This window comes from Lactuca virosa, chromosome 1 (genome assembly GCF_052849685.1).
Source record: "Lactuca virosa cultivar CGN04683 chromosome 1, Lactuca_virosa_CGN04683_v6, whole genome shotgun sequence".
Lineage (NCBI taxonomy): Eukaryota > Viridiplantae > Streptophyta > Magnoliopsida > Asterales > Asteraceae > Lactuca > Lactuca virosa.
Window position 1 is genome coordinate 77,459,297 of NC_136426.1, and position 23,063 is coordinate 77,482,359.

The 23,063-nt window shown below is 29.3% G+C and overlaps 1 protein-coding gene across 1 annotated transcript; it reads left to right on the top strand.

Annotated features, from left to right (window-relative positions):
• Positions 1–1,087: 1,087 nt before the first annotated feature.
• On the top strand, positions 1,088–18,430 carry LOC145115473 (GPI-anchor transamidase-like). The gene is made up of 9 exons (XM_079051768.1): positions 1,088–1,235; positions 1,333–1,562; positions 1,649–1,706; positions 1,801–1,878; positions 1,996–2,084; positions 2,167–2,248; positions 2,476–2,599; positions 17,940–18,068; positions 18,351–18,430. Exons 1-9 carry the CDS (start codon positions 1,134–1,136, stop codon positions 18,428–18,430), a joined length of 972 nt encoding a protein of 323 aa, XP_078907894.1. The 5' UTR covers positions 1,088–1,133.
• Positions 18,431–23,063: the final 4,633 nt, after the last annotated feature.

Below are 23,063 nucleotides of genomic sequence, written 5' to 3' on the forward strand. Positions count from 1 at the left end.
TATATATATATATATATAAACTCAAAGTTTTACGAGAACACGAGAACTAAATAATAACCGTTAGATTAAAATAATAGAGGGTTAGGATGCTTCATGGCACTTTCATAAATATCTGAAAATAAAATGGGGCGGGGGTATCTTATTAAAATAAATCAGGGACATTTTAGGGACATTTAATCACGTCAACTCCTATCTCTCCCTCTCCCTCTCTATCTCTCTCTCTCTCTCTCGATCCTCTCTCTCTACCCTTCATCACACCTCCGATCTCAAATCCTGAAATCGTCGTCGAAGTGTGACAGGATGTGAGTATAGTTCATCGGAACATCTACAATGAAGCATTAGGTCGGTCGTTTTCTTCTGAATCTGATCTTGACTTGTCGATTTGGAGAAGATAGTCCTATCGAATGTCCAGTTGGAGTGGAATCGATCATCTACAATGAAGCATTAGGTCGTTAGAGAAATCTCGAGTTCATTGAATTGCTTGAAATCTATCCATTTCCGGTGAATGATTGTTCGTGATTCCGATATCGATTTATTAACCCGAACCCGTGGTAAAGAACTTAGGGTTTTGAAGCTTGATTTGTGCTCAGGTTTTCAACAGACGGATTACTCCAAATCGGTAAGCGGTGTAACAATTTGAGAATTATGTATCTACAAGAGAGCTTAATCGTCGAAAAGGACGGCGAATGGTTACATGAGCTAGCTTTGCGTAACACAGCCATGAAATCGTTAAACTTCTACATGACAAATCTGGTTAAGTTCGATTTCAAAGATCTAGAACTCATCGCAAAAAACTGCAGCGAATCGTTACTATCAGTGAAAATCAGCGAATGCGACCTCACAAACCTTTCCGATTTCTTCAACCACGCAGTGAAATTACAAGAATTCGGCGGTGGCGCTTTCAGCGATCAACCTGAAAACTACGCCGGACTGAAATTCCCTCCTCTTTTAACTTCCATGGCGTTGAATTACATGAGCCAACCCGAAATCCCAGTAATCATCCCATTCGCTTCCCGATTAACAAAACTTGATCTTCTTTACGCTCTATTGACAATTGTATGTCATTCTTTCTCTTAATCTTCTTGTTTAGGACTGTGAAACGATTAGGGATACCTGATGAGAGGATCATTCTTATGTTAGCAGATGACATGGCTTGCAATTCCCGAAACAAATACCCTGCACAAGTTTTCAACAACGAAAACCATAGGCTTAACTTGTATGGAGATAATGTTGAGGTCAATTTTTGTGTCCAATTAATTTCTACAGCCCTTTACTTATTTACATAGCTGTTTTTAGAGAATATGTGCTGATTTTAGTACACTGTTATGTCAGGTAGACTATCGAGGCTATGAAGTGGCAGTTCAGAACTTTTTGAGAGTTTTAACAGGTCGCCATGAAAATGCTATTCCAAGATCCAAACGTCTTTTGAGTGGTGAAGGAAGCCATATACTGCTATACATGACAGGACATGGAGGAGATGAGTTTCTGAAATTTCAAGACTCTGATGAACTTGAGAGTCATGATTTGGCTGATGCAATCAAACAGATGAAAGAACAGCGTAGGTCAGAACCCATTTTTAATGTTATCTCATCTGTCATTGGTTGTGGAATTATAACTTACTTGTTCTCTTATGTGTTCATGTTTTTAGGTTCAAGGAACTGTTGATTATGGTAGATATATGTCAAGCTGCTACCCTCTTTTCCCATGTCTGGATCCTTTTCTTACCTAAAGCATTGAAATAATGAAAACATAAATTTATTGAGAATCCTAAAACAGTGTGGATATTTTCTTTATTTTCAGCTCCATTCACCTGGTGTTTTAGCTATTGGGAGTAGCATGAAAGGGGAAAACTCATATTCACATCACTTAGATTCTGATGTGAGTATTATCTGGATTCTATCAACTTCAAAATTTTGTAATTTGATATACAGGAATACTCCACGATTTCTTTTGCTTCTCTTGCTAATTCTGTAGAGATTATTGTGATACATATAGGTTGGTGTCTCTGTTGTGGATCGATTCAAATTTTATACGTTAGCTTTCTTTGAGAGGCTCAATATGTATGACAATGCATCATTAATCACGTATAAAAAAAATTTGCATTTGGAAAAACCTGTTAAAGTTTTCTCGCCCTATTTGACTTCATTTTTCTTTGTTGTTTTGCAGTCTGTTTGGCTCATTTAATCCAAATTTACTGTTGTCAACTGCATATTATCGAACAGATTTATACCAACAAGAATTGGAGAAGGTATGTCACTTGTAGATATATGCCATTTTTCATCACATTTCACCCTTCCTAAAAAGGGAATTTCTGTTTTTTAAGGTCTAGGCATTCATACCACTGTTTCTTTCTAGAATAAATTACAAAAGTAGTCACTGTGGTATATTGGTTTCTATGGATATGTTGTATTACTTTCATCTGTAGTTTGATACATGTAATTTATAATAGTGTGATTTGTTTTTTTTCTTGAACAGCATGTTAGCGGCTTATTATTCTTGAAGCTGATTGTATGGAACTACAGATTATGGTGCTCTCATTTATCACTGTGGATTTCACAAGGAATCCTTAAAATACCTACACTTATATCAGGATTCACAGGTATACCCTACACCACCATATCAAATTGCTACAAAACCCCTTATATTTTCCCTCTTCTTTCCAAAAAAAAAAAAAACCATTTTGTCATTTGTTGACTTTTCCATGAAAGCCACTTGAGATTTTAAATAATAGCTTTTCTAGAAAGTTCATAAATCTCAAACAACTTTCATTGAAAAATCTATGGAAAGTTAACAATTTATTTAAAGCCTTTTATAGAAAGTTACCAAATCTCAAATGGCGCCATATCATGGAAAACTTTTAATTAATCTTTAAGATATTTTCTGTTCTATCATTGATTTCTGATTCGGTGACCAATAAACTAATCCATTAGTATAATATATAAATGAAAATATAATTTTATTGAAGTATTTTGGTTGCAAACTTTACATATGAATTACATGTGATTCACATGTAAATCACATGTAATTTACATATGATTCACATGTAAATCACAAGTGAATCACATATGAATTACATGTGATTCACATGTAAATAACATATAATTCACATATGATTCACATGTGACTCGCATTTTAATCATATGTAATTCATATATGATTCACTTGTGATTCACAAGTAAATATGAATTACATGTGATTCACGTGTAAATCACATATGAATTACATGTGATTCACGTGTAAATCACATATGAATTACATGTGATTCACATGTAATTCACATATGATTAATTTGTGATTCACATGTAAATTACAAGTGAATTACCTATGAATGACATGTGATTCACAAGTTAATCACATATGAATTATATGTGATTCACATGTAATTCACATATTAATCACATGTAATTCACATGTAATCACAAGTGAATCACATATCAATTGCATGTGATTCACATGTAAATCACAAGTGAATTACATGTGATTCACATGTAAATCACAAGTGAATCACATATGAATTACCTCTATATGCACACATGCATTTTGTGTAAGTGTTCTTCGTTAATTATTTTTTAAAAATTTCTTGTGAATTTCACATTTAAATCTTAAAAGATACAATCACATGTGAATATCACATTATATAATCACATGTGAATTTTACATGATATATACATGTGCATGTTCTTGCATTAATCAATTTTTTTTATTTTCTTGTAGATTTTGAAGAATTTTTGGAAAATATTAAAGTGGTAAAAAGTGATAAATTGAAGAAAATATGGAAATCTTGATATGAAGAAATGATAACACTGTGAATCTTTGTAGTTTTTTTATATTTTATTTTGTATCAAATAAAATACTTGTATTATGTTTATAGATTGATTAATAAAAATGAGATTTTTTATAATTTACTTACGAATATTATAGTATAAGAAATATGCATATATGCATTTGAAAAAATATGCATATATGCACCTAAAACGTTGATTTTTTTATTAAAAAATTGCACTTTTTTATAAAAATCGTAGTTTTATTTTTTTGAAAAAAATGCAGTTTTTCTGAGGAAAAAAATGCAGTTTTTTTTGAAAAAAAAATACATATTTTTTTTAGAAAAAATGCAGTTTTTTTTGAAAAAAAGATGCAGTTTTTTAAAAAAATATTTTTTTTCATTTTTTTTGAAAACTTCATGTTTTTTGAAAAAAATTAAAAAATATCCATTTTTTTTAAAAAATCGAAAATTATTTTAAAAAAAAATAATAAATCCGAAACTTTGAGTTATTTTGTTAATTTTTAGACATTTATATTAATATATTAAATAAATGAGATTGGTAAGATGACAATCATGTCCTTAACGAATTACTTTTGATCCAACGCACCACTTTTAGTTCTCGGGTTCTCGGGAAACTTTGAGTTCTCAACCGATCTCAACCCTATATATATATATATATATATATATATATATATATATATATATATATATATATATATACACACACACACACACACAGAGAGAGAGAGAGAGAGAGAGTGGTAGATTTAAATGTTTCTCAAATCTATTGTGTGCTAGAATGCACCAATAAGAATTTAGTAAAAAATTAAATTATTATTTAATCAAATAAAGATAGATATTAAATGATTTCTATAATTATAGGTATATTAAATGATATCCATAATTATAATTTCTTTTTTATGGAAACTAATTAAATTTGTCATTAATGTCAGCAATAATATTCTTTCAAAATGAAATCGTATCTAGAAGAATGACATTGTATTCTAGCAGAATGAGAGTGTATTCTACTAGAATACAGTCCCGTTCTTTATATTCCATGCAACTTTATTATATTTTAAGTGTCTGTGTTCTGAAATAAAACACGAATCCATATATAAAAACCTAAATGTGAATTCATTCTAAAAGAATGTTATTACTGAGGTTAATGACGAATTTAATTAGTTTTCATAAAAAGAGAATTATAATTATGGATATCATTTAATATATACATACAATTATGTAAATCATTTAATATCTATCTTTATTTAATTAAATAATTTTTTAATTTTAATAAATTTCTATTGGTGGATTCTAGCACACAATAATTGTAAGAAAATATATTAACGTAGCCCTATATATATATATATATATATATATATATATATATATATATATATATATATATATATATATATATATATATATATATATATCATTTGGTTGCGGAACAAATTAACAAGTAGTTTCAGATATTTTTTGATGATAAAAATCATACATTAGTTTATAAAACTGTTTTCTATCTTTGCTTATAAACTTATGATTACTGATTAGAACTTGTAAAGCTTTTAATTGATTACAATAATAATGACGATTAGCTTGTATCTTTGAATCAGACATGATGAATAATAAAAGAACAAAAGTTATCTAAATATTTCAAGCATGAATTTGATTAACTTGATTATTATTAAATGCGAGTATTATTTTAACAAAAATTTCAAACTTTGTAGAATTAATAGTTAGAATAACTCGAAATGAGATTGCCATAGAGATAATACAACAATTGAATAAAATTCTTTATATATTACCTTCTTTTAAATTACAATCAGAGCATCCGTCTGGAGCAAGTATGATTTGAAAATCTAAAGATTTTGAACATCTAGAAGTAGATAGGAGAACACTTTTCTTAGACATGAACTAAACATTAGAGAGAAATTTAATGAGAGAAATTTTTAGAGAACCTAGAGATGATTCTAATTAAAACATATCTCCTCAATATATAGGAGTCTTGGAGTCTTGAAATATCTTGAAACGGGAAACCGAAGGATTACCGGATCAATCTTGAGAATTATTGAATCAACTTGCCTTTGTCGGAGTGTAGATGTGGCAGACAAAACTGTAAAGCTTTTGACAAATTGGCATCATATTTTGTCATTTTTTGATAATGGAAAATCTTCTTTTGCGATAATGGAGCATCTTCTTTCATCTTTGTAAAAGTTGTTTGTTTTCTTGTAATAATTTAACATCTTATCTCTGCAGAGGATTTGATAATATCTTTGATAATAGATGTACTCACACAGTGTATAAACTTGATAACAGTTGAATAAATACTAACACAATTTGATAACACGTAGTACTACCCCCCCTTGAATAACAAACACTTTTGCAAAATACCTAAAAAGGTATGACACCAAGGGTGGAGGGTGAAATACGAAATGAAAGAATACCTTACATTGAAGGTATAACACCAAAATTAAAAATTTAATTAATCTGCAAATGGATCATCAAAAGGATCTTGAGCATCTTGAAAATTATTTTTGACAGATGTGGGAGAATTTTCTGAATTAGTTGGAGAATTGCGAATTTCTTGAAGTAATTGTTGTAGATCTTCAGGGGAAGAATTTGCAGCGGCACGAATTTTGCTAATAAGATTAGCATCTGGAGAAGATAGACTCTTGATAAGATTCGCTTCAATTTCGGGCTTTTGATTATACATTGATTGATAATGATTGAAAACAGCCTGCTCGTTTGCTTGAGAAATTGTGACTTTATCCCACCATTTTAGACGAAATTGTCTATTGAGCCAAGGGGGATTTAAGTCTGTTGCTTCTTGATAAGAGAATGTCCAGGACATGATCCATGGAACTTTGAATAACATGGTGAACTGTAACAAATATTCAAATTCTGGGATTTGTTGAATAAATAGTTCTTTGAATTTAGAAAATCCTTTGAGAATTTCAGTGGGTAAACAAATAGGAACAAGTCCCATATAACGATACCAATTGACAAACCATCTGGGGTATTCACAGTTGAAATTTTTATCAAAGAAAATGAACCATGAATGAGAATAGTTTCGAAGAAAAAATGCTTTAGTCCAAGCTTCTTGGTAATCATAATATGAATATCTTGGATAAGCAGGGAATTGATAAAGGGGTTTTTCGAAGGAAAGATTGGATGACCAATTTTCTGGAGAAATGATTTTAAGAATTCGGGCTTTGCTAAAATCAATAGATCATTCCTTATTATTAGAACGGTGATCAATCTGAACAGATCCAGATTCTTGTAGAATGGTTTGATAATATTCTCGAGATTTGTAAGAGTTTTCATGAAAGGTTTTTCCTCGACCAAAGAGGTGTTCAGTAAGAACATGAAAACCTTGATTAAGCTTAAGAATTTGAGAATCTTCAAGTATTTGGATTTTCAAGAGATTTGGATTGAGAACATAAGGGGCTTTATTTGTAGGTTTAGGATTTGTTGAAATTTGTGTTTCAGAAGGAATAGGTTTTGAAAAAGGGCTAACTGATTGAACTGGAAAAATGTTTGGAGTAGCTAGTTTTGATTGTAGCATGTTTGAATAAAGTTGAGAATTTTTTGCAATTGGAGTTAATGGGGAAAAACGATTTTGACTTGAGAAAGGAACAAGCTTTTGATTAACTGGTTTCTTGTCTTCAATCTTGGAGGAAGACGATGAACTCATTTTCCCTGCAAAAATTCACGAGAAAGAAAATCTGGTAATGAATTGCTTTCTCCTTTTATAAATTCAATATCGAAATCAAAATTGCCCAACAATGCTTGCCATCTAGCAAAAATTTGTTTAGAAATAATATTTTTAACATCTTTTTCTAAAATTGATTTTGCAGATTGACAATCAATTCTTAATAAAAACTTTTTCATAAATAAATCATCTTCAAATTTAGTAATACATAAAACAATACTTAAAATCTCCTTTTTAACAGTTGAGTAATTCTTTTGAGTATTATTCCAAGCACCTGAATAAAAACGAACCAATTGTTCTTCAGAGGAATTTGATAATTTTTGTTTTAAAATACCTCCAAATCCAATATCACTAGCATCAGTTTCGACTATGATATTAGCATGAGGATGTGGTAAATTTAAACAAGGTAAAGAAGGAATTTTTTGTTTTATAAGTTTAACAATATTAGTATGTTCTTGAGTCCAAGGTTCTGGATTATTTTTTAATCTATTATAAAGAGGTTTGCAAAGAGTTCCTAAATCTTTGAAAAAATCATGAATATAATTTAAACATCCTAGAAACCGTTGAAGTTGTTTTTTATCTATAATTTCATCAGGAAATTTATTAGAAAATTCTAAACTTCTTATAATAGGTTTAATAGTATTATTAACAATGTTATGTCCTAAAAATCTAATTTCATTTTGAAATAAATGCATTTTCTTAGCTGAAACAGCTAAGCCATTTTTATAAATTAAATCATAAAACTGATTTAAATGTTTGAAATGTTGATCAATAGATTTTGAAAAAATAAGAACATCATCAATATAAACAATTGAAAAACTATTTATAGGAATGATAATATCATTCATAACGTTTTGAAATTCAGAAGGAGCATTCTTTAAACCAAAGGGCATAACGTTCCACTCATAATGTCCAAAAGGAACATTAAAACCTGTTTTGTATTTATCTTCTTCATGAATTTGAATTTGCCAAAAACCAGATTTCATATCGAATTTTGAAAATATTTTTGAATCATAAAGTTTTTTCAATAAATCTCTTTTATTAGGAATAGGATATCTAATCCAATCTAAAACTTTATTTAAAGGTTTATAATTGATAACTAATCTTGGTGATCCTCTTTCTAATTCAGCAGCATTCATAACATAGAAAGCTGAACAAGACCAAGGAGATTTAGAAGGTCTAATTAATTTTTTGTCCAATAAATCTTGAATTTCTTTTTTACAATGAGATTCTAATTCATTATTCATATGAATAGCTCTTGATTTTGAAGGAATATCTTTTTCATTAAAAGTTTTAATATAAGGTAATTTGACAATATGTTGTTTTCTGTTCCAAAAGGCGTTTGGAATATTTGAGCAAACATTATTTTCAAACTTTTGTTTTAAAGCTATAATTTTGTCTTGAATATACTTATCTTGTAATTGATTATGTATACGAAAATCATTAATTTCATTGATAAGGTAATTTGCTTGTTTTGTTTTATAATTAAGAATATTAATAGTTGAATAAGACGGAGGTTCACAAAATTTAAACATAATTTCTTTTCCAAAAACTTTAGTAATAATTCCATCATCTTGAACCATAAAAGGATATAATTTAGTAATAAAAGGTGTTCCTAAAATTAAAGGAGAAGTAAGATTTTTTACTAAAATTAAATGAGTTTTATAACAATAATCTTGATTGTTACAAATATGAACATCGGAAACTTTATAATTTATTTTTAAACTGGTTCCTTCAGCTCCAGTAAGCCTAGAAGAAGTTTTTTCATAAAATTGAGTGGGAAATATACCTTCTTGTATACAGTTCATATCAGCACCACTATCAATTAGAGCAGTAATATCCATTTTAAAATTATCCTTTACTAAAGTTATTTGAGTATTCCATTTTTGAGAAATTTGATCATTTATAATTCTTTCGATAACCTTTTCATCTTTATTATCATTATTTTGTGAATTAATAATATTTTTTCCCTTTTCAAGAGTTATAATTTTGCCTTTAATTTCTTTTATGTCTTGTTTAACTGATTTTAATTCTTCTTGAAGTTCTTGCATGGAAATGGGTTTTGTTTCAGAAAATCGTTCATATATGTCCTTTAAATTAAAAAATTTTGTATTTTCTGAAACAGAATTTTCATTCTTATTAAGCATTTGTTTTATTAACAGTTCTTGGATATTTTTATCTTTAATGGAATCTAAATTTTTTAAAAGATCTTTGTCATTGTTTGTAAGGACATTAATTGAATAATTACAATTACATTTTCCAACACATTCGCATGTATCAGATTCTTCCGAACTTGAACTATTTTGCTCTAAAATGTTTAAATCATTTTCTTGAAAATCGGAAAAACTAGAATCAGAATTGGAATCAGAATTTAACATAATTTTTCTAATTTGTTCTTTTAATTCTTCCGAAATATTTAATTCATTCATTTTTGTTTTTGCATAACAATTATTAGCATTATGACCATTACGACCACATTTATGGCAAATAATAATGTCTTTTGATTTTCTTTTAGATTTTTTATTAGATTGTTTATAAGGGTTTTTTGATGTTGAAAATTTATTTTTCTTATAATTCTTATAATTTTCTGTTTTATTATATTTCTTTTTCTTGAAATATTTTGAAGACTTTTTATTATATTTTTTGGTTTTTGAAGTAGACGGACCTGTTAATGGTTGATAACCATATTGTTGACAAAAATTTCCTAATTCATTTTTACTATTAATTCTATCCTTTTTTAGTTTTTCTTTAAATCTAAGGTCAGCACAAATAGCTAATCCTTCTTTATTAATATAATTAATTAAATCTCCAGTTAGGTTTTGATAAGGAATTGTATTATTAAAATTTTCTCTTAATTTTTGTCTAATTCTTTCGGCAAAAAGTTTTGGAAGTCCAGCAATAAAACGTTCTTTCCAATAAGATTCTTTACAATCAGGTCTTGAAAAAACTTTAACGAGATAATTATCTTTGTACCATCTGAAATCAGTTAATTTTCTACAATGTAAGTTCATTAGAATTTCAGAAGTTCTTTCTTGAAAAGTAGTAGGATCTCCTACAAAGTTTTTGATTATAGCAAAAATTAAAGTATTAACCATATCATCTTCTTGAGTTTGAATAGGTAAATTATTTTCTTGTTTTATAACGGTTTTCTTAGCAGTCATTATAAAATTCTTTTCTTCTGGTGTAATATAGAAATCCCACCAACCTTTAAGAGTACCAGTAAACCCATAAATAATAATATTAACAATTTGAAGTTGAGTATTATTGTGAGACTTGTAAGCATTAGCTGCCATGGTCATTTCTTGAACAATATTAAGAATTTGATGTTCAGAGTTACCATCGATATTCCATTCGTAAACAGAGGTATCATCGTAAGCTGAACGATCATATTGAAAAGCTCTTTCTTCAATTTGAACATCAGGAAGAGAAGGTCTATTCCAATAATTTTTAATAGTTGGTTTTGGATTATTACCAAAAGAATTAATCTTATTTAATCTTGAAAAATCATTTGTAAGCTGATTTATATCATCATTATCATTTATGAATTGTTGAGTAAGATTGTCTAAATTTAATTCACTTTCATTATTACTTTCGTCAGATTCGTCAAAAGAGTCATTATTTGTTTTTAACATATTTATAGATACGTTTTTTGAAATACGAAAATTAGTAAGTCTTTTTTCTAATTCATCAATTAAATCTTTATTTCCAAGATTAAAATTTCCATTTATTTGATGAGGAATAAAGCTGACATTACTAGAGCTTGCTATATTATTATAAAAATTTTTTGTTTCAATTTTATTTTCTTTTGATAACTGTAAATTTATAGTATTTTCTCCAATCCTATTTAGTTGATCTGAAATAGTTAAAAGAGTTTCATTCGAATAATTATTTTGATAAATAATATTTTGAAAACATTTTTCATTTGTTATCTGACTCGGAACTTTAACTAAAGGAGTTGCAATAAAATTATTATCAATAATGATTTCCTTTTTTGGCGGATATTCAGAAATAATTTCTTGATTAGTAATAACATCCTTGTATGTTTTTGAAGAAACAGGAAAAACAGTTTGCATTTTAAAAGGATAATCTATATTATGTTTAGGAACATAAATCAATTCGAACCATTGAAAAAACGGAGAGTGAATTTGATTTGATAAAACATAATCTTCCCAAAGACCAAAATGTAAAAATCTTATATAATATGAAAAGTTTTCTTCATGCCAAATTCTTTTTGTATTATTATAATCTTTATAATATTCTTCTTCTTTTAAATAATCAAAATTAACATATGAAGGTATTTTAGAAATATCTATATTAATATTCATTTTAACAAGTTGATTGATTTATTCTGAAAGATATATTTTTAATAATACTAAGTTGAGCACTAATAACAATATATTTATTTTTAATCATTTTTGATAAACAATATATTATTTCCTTTTGAATATTATAATTATATGTGTCCTTTTCAATATTAGATAATTTAATTTCTTCGTCTTCTTTAAGTTGTTTAATTCTATTTATTTCTTTAGAAACGCTTGCAATAATTTGCCATCTAGTCTTTAATAAATTATTCCAAAAAGTATTATTATTACAACAACTAATCTGTCTTTTAGAACTCATTAACACGTATATTTAGATAAATTTGTTAAATAATTATCAAGATGTATATTAAAGGTTTTTAATACTGCTTTTATGTTATTAATTTCTTGTTCTAATTCTAATAGTTCCTTATCATTAATTATTAAATTTATATTTTTTAATTCTAATACCTTTTCTTGTAAGAGTTTTTTAAATATTTTTATTGAATTTCTTAATCTTTTAATAGCAGTAACTCTATTTCTGTTTAAAGAATTACAATTTATTTGAACTTTATTACTCATAATTGTTGTCTATAATTTTGAAGTTCATTAATAAAATCAGATTTAGTAGGACTTGGTAAACTTGTATCACTAGTTTGATCTTCTTGATAAAGAGGTTTAGGAATAGAACTAGAATAGTCAACAGTTTTTAAATTTAAAGACTTTGATTTTGAAAACGAAGATTTAGAAGTACCAATTTCAGGAATAGAATTAGTAGAAAATCTAGATGATGAAAAATTTATAGAAGAAAAATTTATATCAACTGAGCCATCATTATGCTCAATTATATTTGAAATTTGTTTTGAAGAATCTAAAGATTTTGGTTCAATAACATTTTGTAAATTCCAATTACATGATTGAGTAATTTCTGACCATTTAAGTCGTTTAGGCATATGAACTTTTGTATGATTAGTATTTGCTTCGTAAATAATTGTTTCATTTCTTGGACTTGACAAACGGGTTTTTGGTTCTAAAGTAGTTGTCATGGTTTTATAACAAACACGATAAATGATTGCTAAAGGTTTAGAGTTATTTTTAAATTCTAAATTCTTTGTTTCAACAGTTAAAACCAAAGTGTCTAAAATATTTTTGTCAAATAATCCTACAGAAAAATTTGGATAACAATTAAAATAAATTGGTCCATTTGCGATATTTGTTTCTGCCATAGCTAAAATAGAATTTTGAAAATCTGTATGTCTTTTATCTCTTAATATTAAGAGAACAGGAGCATCGACACCAATTCTAAAAAGAGGTTTGATAGCAATTTGAACAAGACCTAAATGAAGAAATTTATATTTTTGTCTATGTTCAAAAATAGATCTTGATGATAACAAATTTATATTTTGTTGGTCTTGACCAATAGATAGGGTTTGTTCAGTCATTTTAATTGAGTAACTTTGAAAATAATCAAATAGTCCCTATTCTATAAATTGTATTTATATTTGTTTTAGGTATAGTCCAATCATTTAAATTTTGTTCTATATTATCAATAGTTTCTTCAATAGAGTTTATATGGTTATCATCATAATCTTGTTCTTTATTCATGATATTTTTACCAGTATCATATTTTTTAGATAATATGCGTGAAAATCTACTCATATTTGATTAATTTTAGTTTAAAGATTTTATAAGAAAACTTACTTGTTCTATTTAGGATGAACAGAGAGGGCATCGGCCCAACGATGATTGTGGTCTGGCTCCGCGACTTACCATACTTGCACGTCTTACGCTAATCCAACCAATCACTGGTCTGGTCTCTGTATCATTCTTAACAAAACTCATAATTTTCTTAAAATTCTTCAAACAAAAATTAACCAAATAACAAACACAAATATCATACATAACTATCAAAAATAGAACCAGCTCTGATACCATTTGGTTGCGGAACAAATTAACAAGTAGTTTCAGATATTTTTTGATGATAAAAATCATACATTAGTTTATAAAACTGTTTTCTATCTTTGGTATCATTATATGGGACTTGTTCCTATTTGTTTACCCACTGAAATTCTCAAAGGATTTTCTAAATTCAAAGAACTATTTATTCAACAAACCATTTGGTTGCGGAACAAATTAACAAGTAGTTTCAGATATTTTTTGATGATAAAAATCATACATTAGTTTATAAAACTGTTTTCTATCTTTGCTTATAAACTTATGATTACTGATTAGAACTTGTAAAGCTTTTAATTGATTACAATAATAATGACGATTAGCTTGTATCTTTGAATCAGACATGATGAATAATAAAAGAACAAAAGTTATCTAAATATTTCAAGCATGAATTTGATTAACTTGATTATTATTAAATGCGAGTATTATTTTAACAAAAATTTCAAACTTTGTAGAATTAATAGTTAGAATAACTCGAAATGAGATTGCCATAGAGATAATACAACAATTGAATAAAATTCTTTATATATTACCTTCTTTTAAATTACAATCAGAGCATCCGTCTGGAGCAAGTATGATTTGAAAATCTAAAGATTTTGAACATCTAGAAGTAGATAGGAGAACACTTTTCTAAGACATGAACTAAACATTAGAGAGAAATTTAATGAGAGAAATTTTTAGAGAACCTAGAGATGATTCTAATTAAAACATATCTCCTCAATATATAGGAGTCTTGGAGTCTTGAAATATCTTGAAACGGGAAACCGAAGGATTACCGGATCAATCTTGAGAATTATTGAATCAACTTGCCTTTGTCGGAGTGTAGATGTGGCAGACAAAACTGTAAAGCTTTTGACAAATTGGCATCATATTTTGTCATTTTTTGATAATGGAAAATCTTCTTTTGCGATAATGGAGCATCTTCTTTCATCTTTGTAAAAGTTGTTTGTTTTCTTGTAATAATTTAACATCTTATCTCTGCAGAGGATTTGATAATATCTTTGATAATAGATGTACTCACACAGTGTATAAACTTGATAACAGTTGAATAAATACTAACACAATTTGATAACACGTAGTACTACCCCCCCTTGAATAACAAACACTTTTGCAAAATACCTAAAAAGGTATGACACCAAGGGTGGAGGGTGAAATACGAAATGAAAGAATACCTTACATTGAAGGTATAACACCAAAATTAAAAATTTAATTAATCTGCAAATGGATCATCAAAAGGATCTTGAGCATCTTGAAAATTATTTTTGACAGATGTGGGAGAATTTTCTGAATTAGTTGGAGAATTGCGAATTTCTTGACTTTTGAGGGTATTTTGGTAAATTGAATGTTGATAGCAAAGGACATTGGTGAATATAGGTGTGGGAGTTGGAGCTACTTTTGGAGGAGTTTGACGCTACCTTCCGAGCTACTTGCGATGTGAGTTATCCTCACTATACTCAAGGGTCTAAGACACCAAGGCCGACCATTTGGATTGTTACATGGTTATGTTATGCTAGTATGATCTGTTGGATCGGTATCCTAGAGGGTAGGATAATATCATATGATATTTGGTATGACCTGTTAGATCGGCATCCTGGTAGAGAGGATGGTGTTATGTGCTATGTGGTATGATCCGTTAGATCAAGTATTGTCTATAGACTATTATGTGATTATTTGTTATATGTGCACATGTTTGTTTGGCGGTTGAGGCTTATCTGCTTTGTGAAGCCAATAGACCTGGGCATTCCAACCGGTTGGTTGTGGGTCGTGAGTATTCCATCCCGAGGATGACTGGACTCATAGTATGTGGGCATTCCAACCTGTTGGTTGTGGGCCTAGGGTATTCCATCCCGAGGATGATTGGACCCATAGTATGTTGATATTCCAACCGGATGGTTAAGGGCCTTGGGTATTCAAACCTGATGGTTGACTGGACCCATAGTATGATGTTATGACTATATGTGTATTGTTGTGGGTATGTGTATTTTGGGGGAACTCACTAAGCTCTCGGGCTTACAGTTTCAGTTTATTGTTTTAGGTACATCAGGGGATCGCAGCAAGGCGAAGGCGTGATCGTATAGCTCCTCATGTTTGGTTTATGTTTCTGGGAAAAAAACTATGATATTATACATTTTAAAAACAAAGTTGTAATGATTTTAATGGTTTGAAATATTTTTTTTTTAAACGTTTTAAATTGGCTTAAATTTTTGGGTGTTACAATATATTTTTCGATTTGTACATATTTGGTCATTGAGTTTTTTTTCGTTCATATTTACCCCTTCAACTTGTTAAACTGTACACATTTAGTCCTTATGACCGGTTATTCCAGGTTAGCCGGTAAAAATGACTTAATAGGGTAATATATTTCTCACTTTGTACACATTTAGTCCTTAATATTTTTGTACACATTTAGTCCTTAGTATTTTTTTGTTGCAAAATAAGTCATTTTTGTTTTTGTACTCATTGAGTACTTTTGAATGATTTCTTTAGGTTTTTTTCACAACATTATACGTGTGATAGCCATATGGTAGTGGGATAGGTTGAGGTGGTCCTGCTATGTGTTGTAGGTCAATATACTTGGTGCGGGCCGACTATAAGTCGTATGCACGGAGGCTCGAGAAGAGCGGTTGGTTGAGGCGGCAGACCAAGAAACCCTGGGTATTCAGTCTGATGACTGACTGGACCTGTTGCATGTTGGCATTCCAGTCCGATGACTGATTGGGCCAAGGTATTCCAATTTGATGAGTGTGGGCCCATTATGCATGATAATACGTTTGTTGTATGAAGTATTTTGGGAGAAACTCACTAAGCTTTGTGCTTACTCAATTGTTTATGTTTTCAGGTTCTATCGTTCATCGTGGGAAGGCGAAGACAGGACTGTACACACTCATCAGCAGTTTTGAGGATTCTGCATTTCTTATATTACTCTGATTTTCGATAAATGTATTTTGGAATAAACGTTTTTTTCTTAATAATGAATTTATAATTAGGGAGTTTTGCCTTATTTAAAAATAAAAATTTTTGGTTGTGAAAAGGAGACGTTACACACAAACATCAACAACCCCACACACTTCATCAATGATTGTCCCATGTAAGATGTCGTGAGAAAACCAAAAGATGTCATTCATAAGTAATGAATGAATACAAAAACAAAAATGACTTATTTTGAACAAAAAAATATTAATGACTAAATGTGTATAAAAATATTAAGGACTAAATGTATACAAAATGATAAATATATTACCCTATTTCCGGCTAACCTGGAGTAACCGGTCATAAAGACCGGACGTGTACAGTTTAACAAGTTGAAGGGGGTAAATGTGGACGAAAAAAACTCAGTGACCAAACGTGTACAAATCAAAAAATATATTACCCTTTTAAGTCATTATCCCTTGTCAATTTTATTAAAAGTTCATGTCGTCCATGATAAGCAAAATACATACGTAAATATATTAATAAATGATAACATACGTGGACATCTTTACATACCATTTTGCTTATAATAAACATCGTAACATATGAAAATACAATTTCTACCATAATATAATGGGAGGTGATATTTGCACCTGTTAATTTGATGCTTCCACTTAAATTAAAATTGTTTTTATATTTTTACCCTTAATTAAAATTTACAAAAATAAAATGAGATATGTATGAAGGTTTATACGTTTGCCTCTTATCCATAACAAATTTAAACGTTTCCCTACAAAAATTAGTTTGTTTTTAAATAACCCTTTCTTTTTCCACCTTATTTACTTATAAAAATTAATTAATTTTTGTTTTTTCTCCTCGTTTATTCCTTAAAAAAAATAGTTTGTTTTCTTATTTATTTATCAAATTAACTCACTAAATGATAAGTCATATCTCTTATTAGACCAGTCCACGTAAACTTTTTCATTTGAATGTAAAATCTAACAAAAAAATAATTTATCTCTTTGTCCATACACTAAATGATATATATTATGTAATGGAAATTATTTTATTTCAAAGTTGTTTATATCACAACAATAAAATGTTCAAATTAATACATATTAAATCATAGTAAATTGTTACCCAACTAAAATAATCAAATCATAATAATATTAAAAGAAAATATGACTATAAAAAAACATTCACCCTGCATCAATTATATATTATCACTTATAAAGTTGGATATGCATTTAAATCAAATAAGTTGCTCTTAAACACTTTATTATTCATTTGCAAAGTTTAGAGGCAACAATTCATCAAGATCAAACAACAATGGAAGTGGATACAGAGGAAATTTCCTATTCGGAGAGAAATAAAAATGAAGACCCAAAAGGCTATCAGAAAGATGAAGAGAAGAAGAAGAAATTATTGGGTGATTATGGATTTGATTGAACCTACTTTAATGGCAAAAATCATTTTGCAAAAGAATACATGTTTAGAAAGCAAAATGAAAAGAAAGAGAAGTAGAAGGACGAAGCCTATTATGTCCAAAAGATTTAAGAACTCCGATTGTCAAAAGTTTAGGGAAAAGTGTGAATTGTGGAAGAAGAGGATCGATAATGGTCGTGTTGAAGTATGGTCTACTGATTGCGAAGATGAGGAGGTTCGCAAACCAAATCATGGAAATGTTTTGTTGCTAACTTTCTTGATGCAGGTGTGAAAGTTGGAAAGTGTTTGATGGTGAGAAATTTTGATTCATTGGAACAACAAGGGAGTGGTTCGGAAGATGATTGAAACTCAGACAGTGCGAACTCAATCGAATCGTGTTTCTCTGCCAAAAGTGCAGGAAAGCACATGGAATTGTGAAACAAGGTTACTGCGAAGGTATACTCTATTCTCAAATCATTAGATATTCTAATTTTTCGTTATAATGATGAATTAACTGAATTGCATGATAATATTTTTGAATTAGGTGGAAGTCTAAGATACAACGGATTGAAAGTTTCTGATCTTAATGATAATCTTAGCAGGTGCAAATTTAAATTAGCTAAGAGGAGACTTAATATTGAGAAATTGGAATTAGAATTGAGGAAATATAGTTAGGGACATCTTATTAATGCTTTAAACATGTTTAAAACGTTTGGAGTTAAATCATGATCATATGCATCCATTTAGGTGGGATCGAGACTTTTATGATCCAAATATTATAATGACTTGGATATCCATTACAGTGAATAATGTTGTAGATCTCATTATAAAAAGCCTACATATGTTGTCGGACCTTGCAAATCCTTCTTGTGGTACTTGTGTGATGGTTGATATGTACATATTATGTTGTTACATTGTTATATCATCCAGGCCTCTATTTAAGTCATATGTTTTGTGTTATTTCCCCACACATGCTCTGTATAACCATCATTCCCTTATTAAGAAAATATGATCCTTAGTAACCTAAGGATGGTGAGGTGACTTGGGGTTTATTGGCTTGTTTTCATATTCTGCACAACATTATTACATTGTTTTCTCTTTTAAATGTTTTGTTGAAGTTTATGATGTTATAATAATGCACTTTAACATATGCAAAATTTTCCTAAAAACGAAGTTTTTGTGTTTTGATAAAGTATGAGGGTTTACATTTGTATAAAATTTCATATTCTTTTATATATTGTACTTATAATGTCTAACTCGATATTATTCATTAGACTTTCCAAATTTAACATACTATTTTATGTTTAAAATAGTATTTATATTTTATTTTTCTTCTTATATAGTTATATTGGTTTTGTGATGCCCTTATATACCATTTTGCCAAGATATATCTATTGTTAAAATATTTTAATGTTTTAACACGTTAATAGAAAAAATCTTAGATTAAGTGGGTTTACACTTAGAGTTTTTAATGTACATCTCCAACTACTCATACATGTTACATTTATGGAGACAATGAAAAGACTCTCAAGTTCAATGGGTGGGGCCTTAATTAAATAATAATAATAAATAATAGAATTAGCAAAAAAAAGAACAAAAAGAAGGATAAATCGACCATTTTAGAATATGATGTCAAGTTTTTGAAACTTAGACTTAAAAGTACTATTTTCACTATACATGGATCATTTTGAAAAATTTAATTTTAATAAGAAAACAACATATAAGGAAATATGTTTTACGTCGAATTTATCAATAACAAACTTGAAATTTACACAACAAAATCGGTCTACAATGATAAAAAAGCAACAAGTTTCTTCATGAACAAAATCAAAACAAACATTATATCATAGGGACTACATTAGAAATTTACTTTTAAAATTACATTCCTCTAAAAGGAGCGAATCCTTGCATATTATAGTTTGGAAAAATGATTCGTAGAGTAGTGAAATATATTTTGTACATATTTAATCATTTTCTTTTATTTTGTATATAAATTATCATTAAAATAACATGAGTTATTCAATATAATATTTTGATCCGGTATTGTAGGTTAATATTATTTTTTTATATATGATTTACCATTAAACTTTTTTTTTATACACGATTTATTTTTAAACTATGGAAAATTAAATTGATTCCTATTTTATCCTCCTATTTCATCCTCCCACCTATTTATTGATTGCCAAGTGTAATCTACTAATTCTCTTTCCTCATTTTATACTTTGATTATAACACACTTGTCATAATCTAATGAGTATGATGAAAAGTAGGAAAATTTTGCAGGGGTATATTTTACTTATCTTAAATTATGTCACAGTCATCTTCTTCGTCCAACACCATCCACTCCTACCACCATCCTCCACCTCCTACGACCACTATCCACCTCCATCAACAAACACCATCTTCCATTACCACCATTCGTCATCACATGCACACATCTACACCACCACCAAGTAACTAATCTGAAACCAGTTTCAACGAGCAACAAAATAAATTTAAACCTCCGATTCATTCAAACTCAAGTTCAAATCTATAACTCGATTCAAACTTTTGATCGGTTCATATTCAGATTCCAGTAATACAGTTGCATGACTAAACGAATATGATTACTAGTGGCACGATTCAAAAAGAAAGGCGAGAGAGGGATGTCGGGGTAAGATGGTTTTCACATAGTAGCATGAGAGGGAGAGGAACATGGAAAAGTGTGAGCGAAAACATGAGGGGTATGAGCGGTAATAAAGTGTTCAAAAATTTAAACAAACACAAAGAACGAATTATCACAACATCAATAGATATTTTCATTAATGAAAAATAAGATCCATTTGGTTTTCAAGAAACTTACAATTGAAACCTCACCTACATAAACTCTCACACTCAAATAAGAACAAAACACAAGATTCTGATTACAGACTCAACAATGACACAAGAAAAGAAACCCTGATCTAGATGAAGAAGGCGAGTGGAAGAATGAGAGCTAAAATATCTGATGCAAAGTTGTGTGTTATGAAAAAATGATCCATCTCAGCTGCACACAAGTATATATACCTCGGGTATAATATCTAGTTCAAGTCTGGTTTAACCCGGATCCAAACCCTAAACCATACCCGAATAAAAGTCCGCGTGTATATACAAAATTCCAAATAATGAGCCGCAGTCCTGAAGAAACATAAAACAACAAACCACACCCTGCACAAGAAATTTACTCATAAAATACACCCAAATAAATTACACTTTTTACCCTGATAATAAATATTCTTACTAATGTTAATCTTGACAAAAAAATCTTTGATATTTCAACCCCCCCCCCCCCCCCCTCTTAAGATTAACATTGAGGGAAGATAACCAAAAATCAATCTACTTTAAATGGATCAAACAACCCCAACTGAAAACACAAAAAATTATGTTGTTTAGTTGGTAAAAATTTAGTAAAAATATCAGCCCTCTGATTTTATGAAGCAATCTTAACAATTTTTAGAATCCCTTTTGAAGCTCTGTCTCTAACAAAATGCACATCAACATCAAAATGTTTTGTTTTTTCATGAAACATAGGATTAAGAGCCAATTTAATGGCTAAATCATATCACAAAACACTTTTACAGGAAAGAAATCCTTAACTTCTAAATCAAAATATAATTTCAAAATCCACATTATCTCTCATGTAACAGAGGCTAAAGCTCTATATTCAAATTCAGTCAAAGACCTTGAGACAATATCTTGTTTTTTTACTTTTCCAAGATATTATAGATTTACCAAAATAAACACAATATCCTGTAACAGACCTTCTAGAGGTGACACACTTAGCCCAATCAACATCAATATAAGTAGATAAACATACATTCTCATAAATAGATCTATTAGCATTTTGATTATAATTTTTAAACTTAAAGTCCTTGGGATACCCAATGATCTTATAACATTTCTCAATGGTATGTCCCTTCAGACCATAATGTTTGCATTGTAAATTTGAATTTCCACGAAACTTGTTTTTTTTTCTTTTTTCTGATCATTAAATTTTCCAGCAAAGGCAGATGCCTGAGGCTTTGTGGAATTTTGGACAATAGAACCACCCTTTTGACGTGATTCCTCACGAGAAACTATAGGAAAAGCAGTTTTAACAATAGGAAGTGGTTCCATAAGCAATATATGACTTTTAACTTGACTAAATGTATCATCCAAGCCAGACAAAAGCTGCATCAGTTTCATTAATTTTGAATGATTACTAAATTGAGCAAAGGCTTTACATGTACATTCAGTCAAATTAACAAGACCAACAAACTCTTTCCATAAAAGCATCAAGCTTACCATAATATTTAGATACAATTAAACCACTTTGAGTAAGAGAATTAACTGGTGAATATTAAAAACAACTGGACCATCAGCTTTGTGGTAAGTCTCATTTAATTCAGACCAAATATCAGAAGCAACTTCAGCACAAGCATGATTAGCATGCAAAGACTCATAAATTGAACCTAAAATCCAAGAACACACAACAACATTTACACGTTCCCATTTACGAATTTTAGTTTCATCTGCAACTGGTTTAGGAAAAGTCTTATCAACAAATCCTATCTTATTTCTTCCTTTTAGATCCCTAGTAATAGAGCTTTTCCATATTCTAAAAAGTTCTCAGTACCAGTCAGTTTATAGGAAATAATAGAAACAACACCATTATCAGATGGACGTAAGAAAAGAGGATCATCAAAATCATAATGATTTGGACTCTTTCTTCTAGATCCAGATCCAGGAGTTAGAGCTTCTTTAACCATGACTAATACAACCTATGAGAAAAACAGGCTGAGTTCCCTTGGCTAAACCAACGTCTGTAGTGGACCAGACTCTAACCACTTTTCAAGGGGAATACAAGCTAATACAGAAACAGGACCAACAACCTTCAATTATCAATACATTGTAGTGATCACAACAATAAAAATCAAGATAACAGATAAACTCCCAAGATATAACCTGAACAAACAAGTGATAGAGCGTGTGAAACTTACAG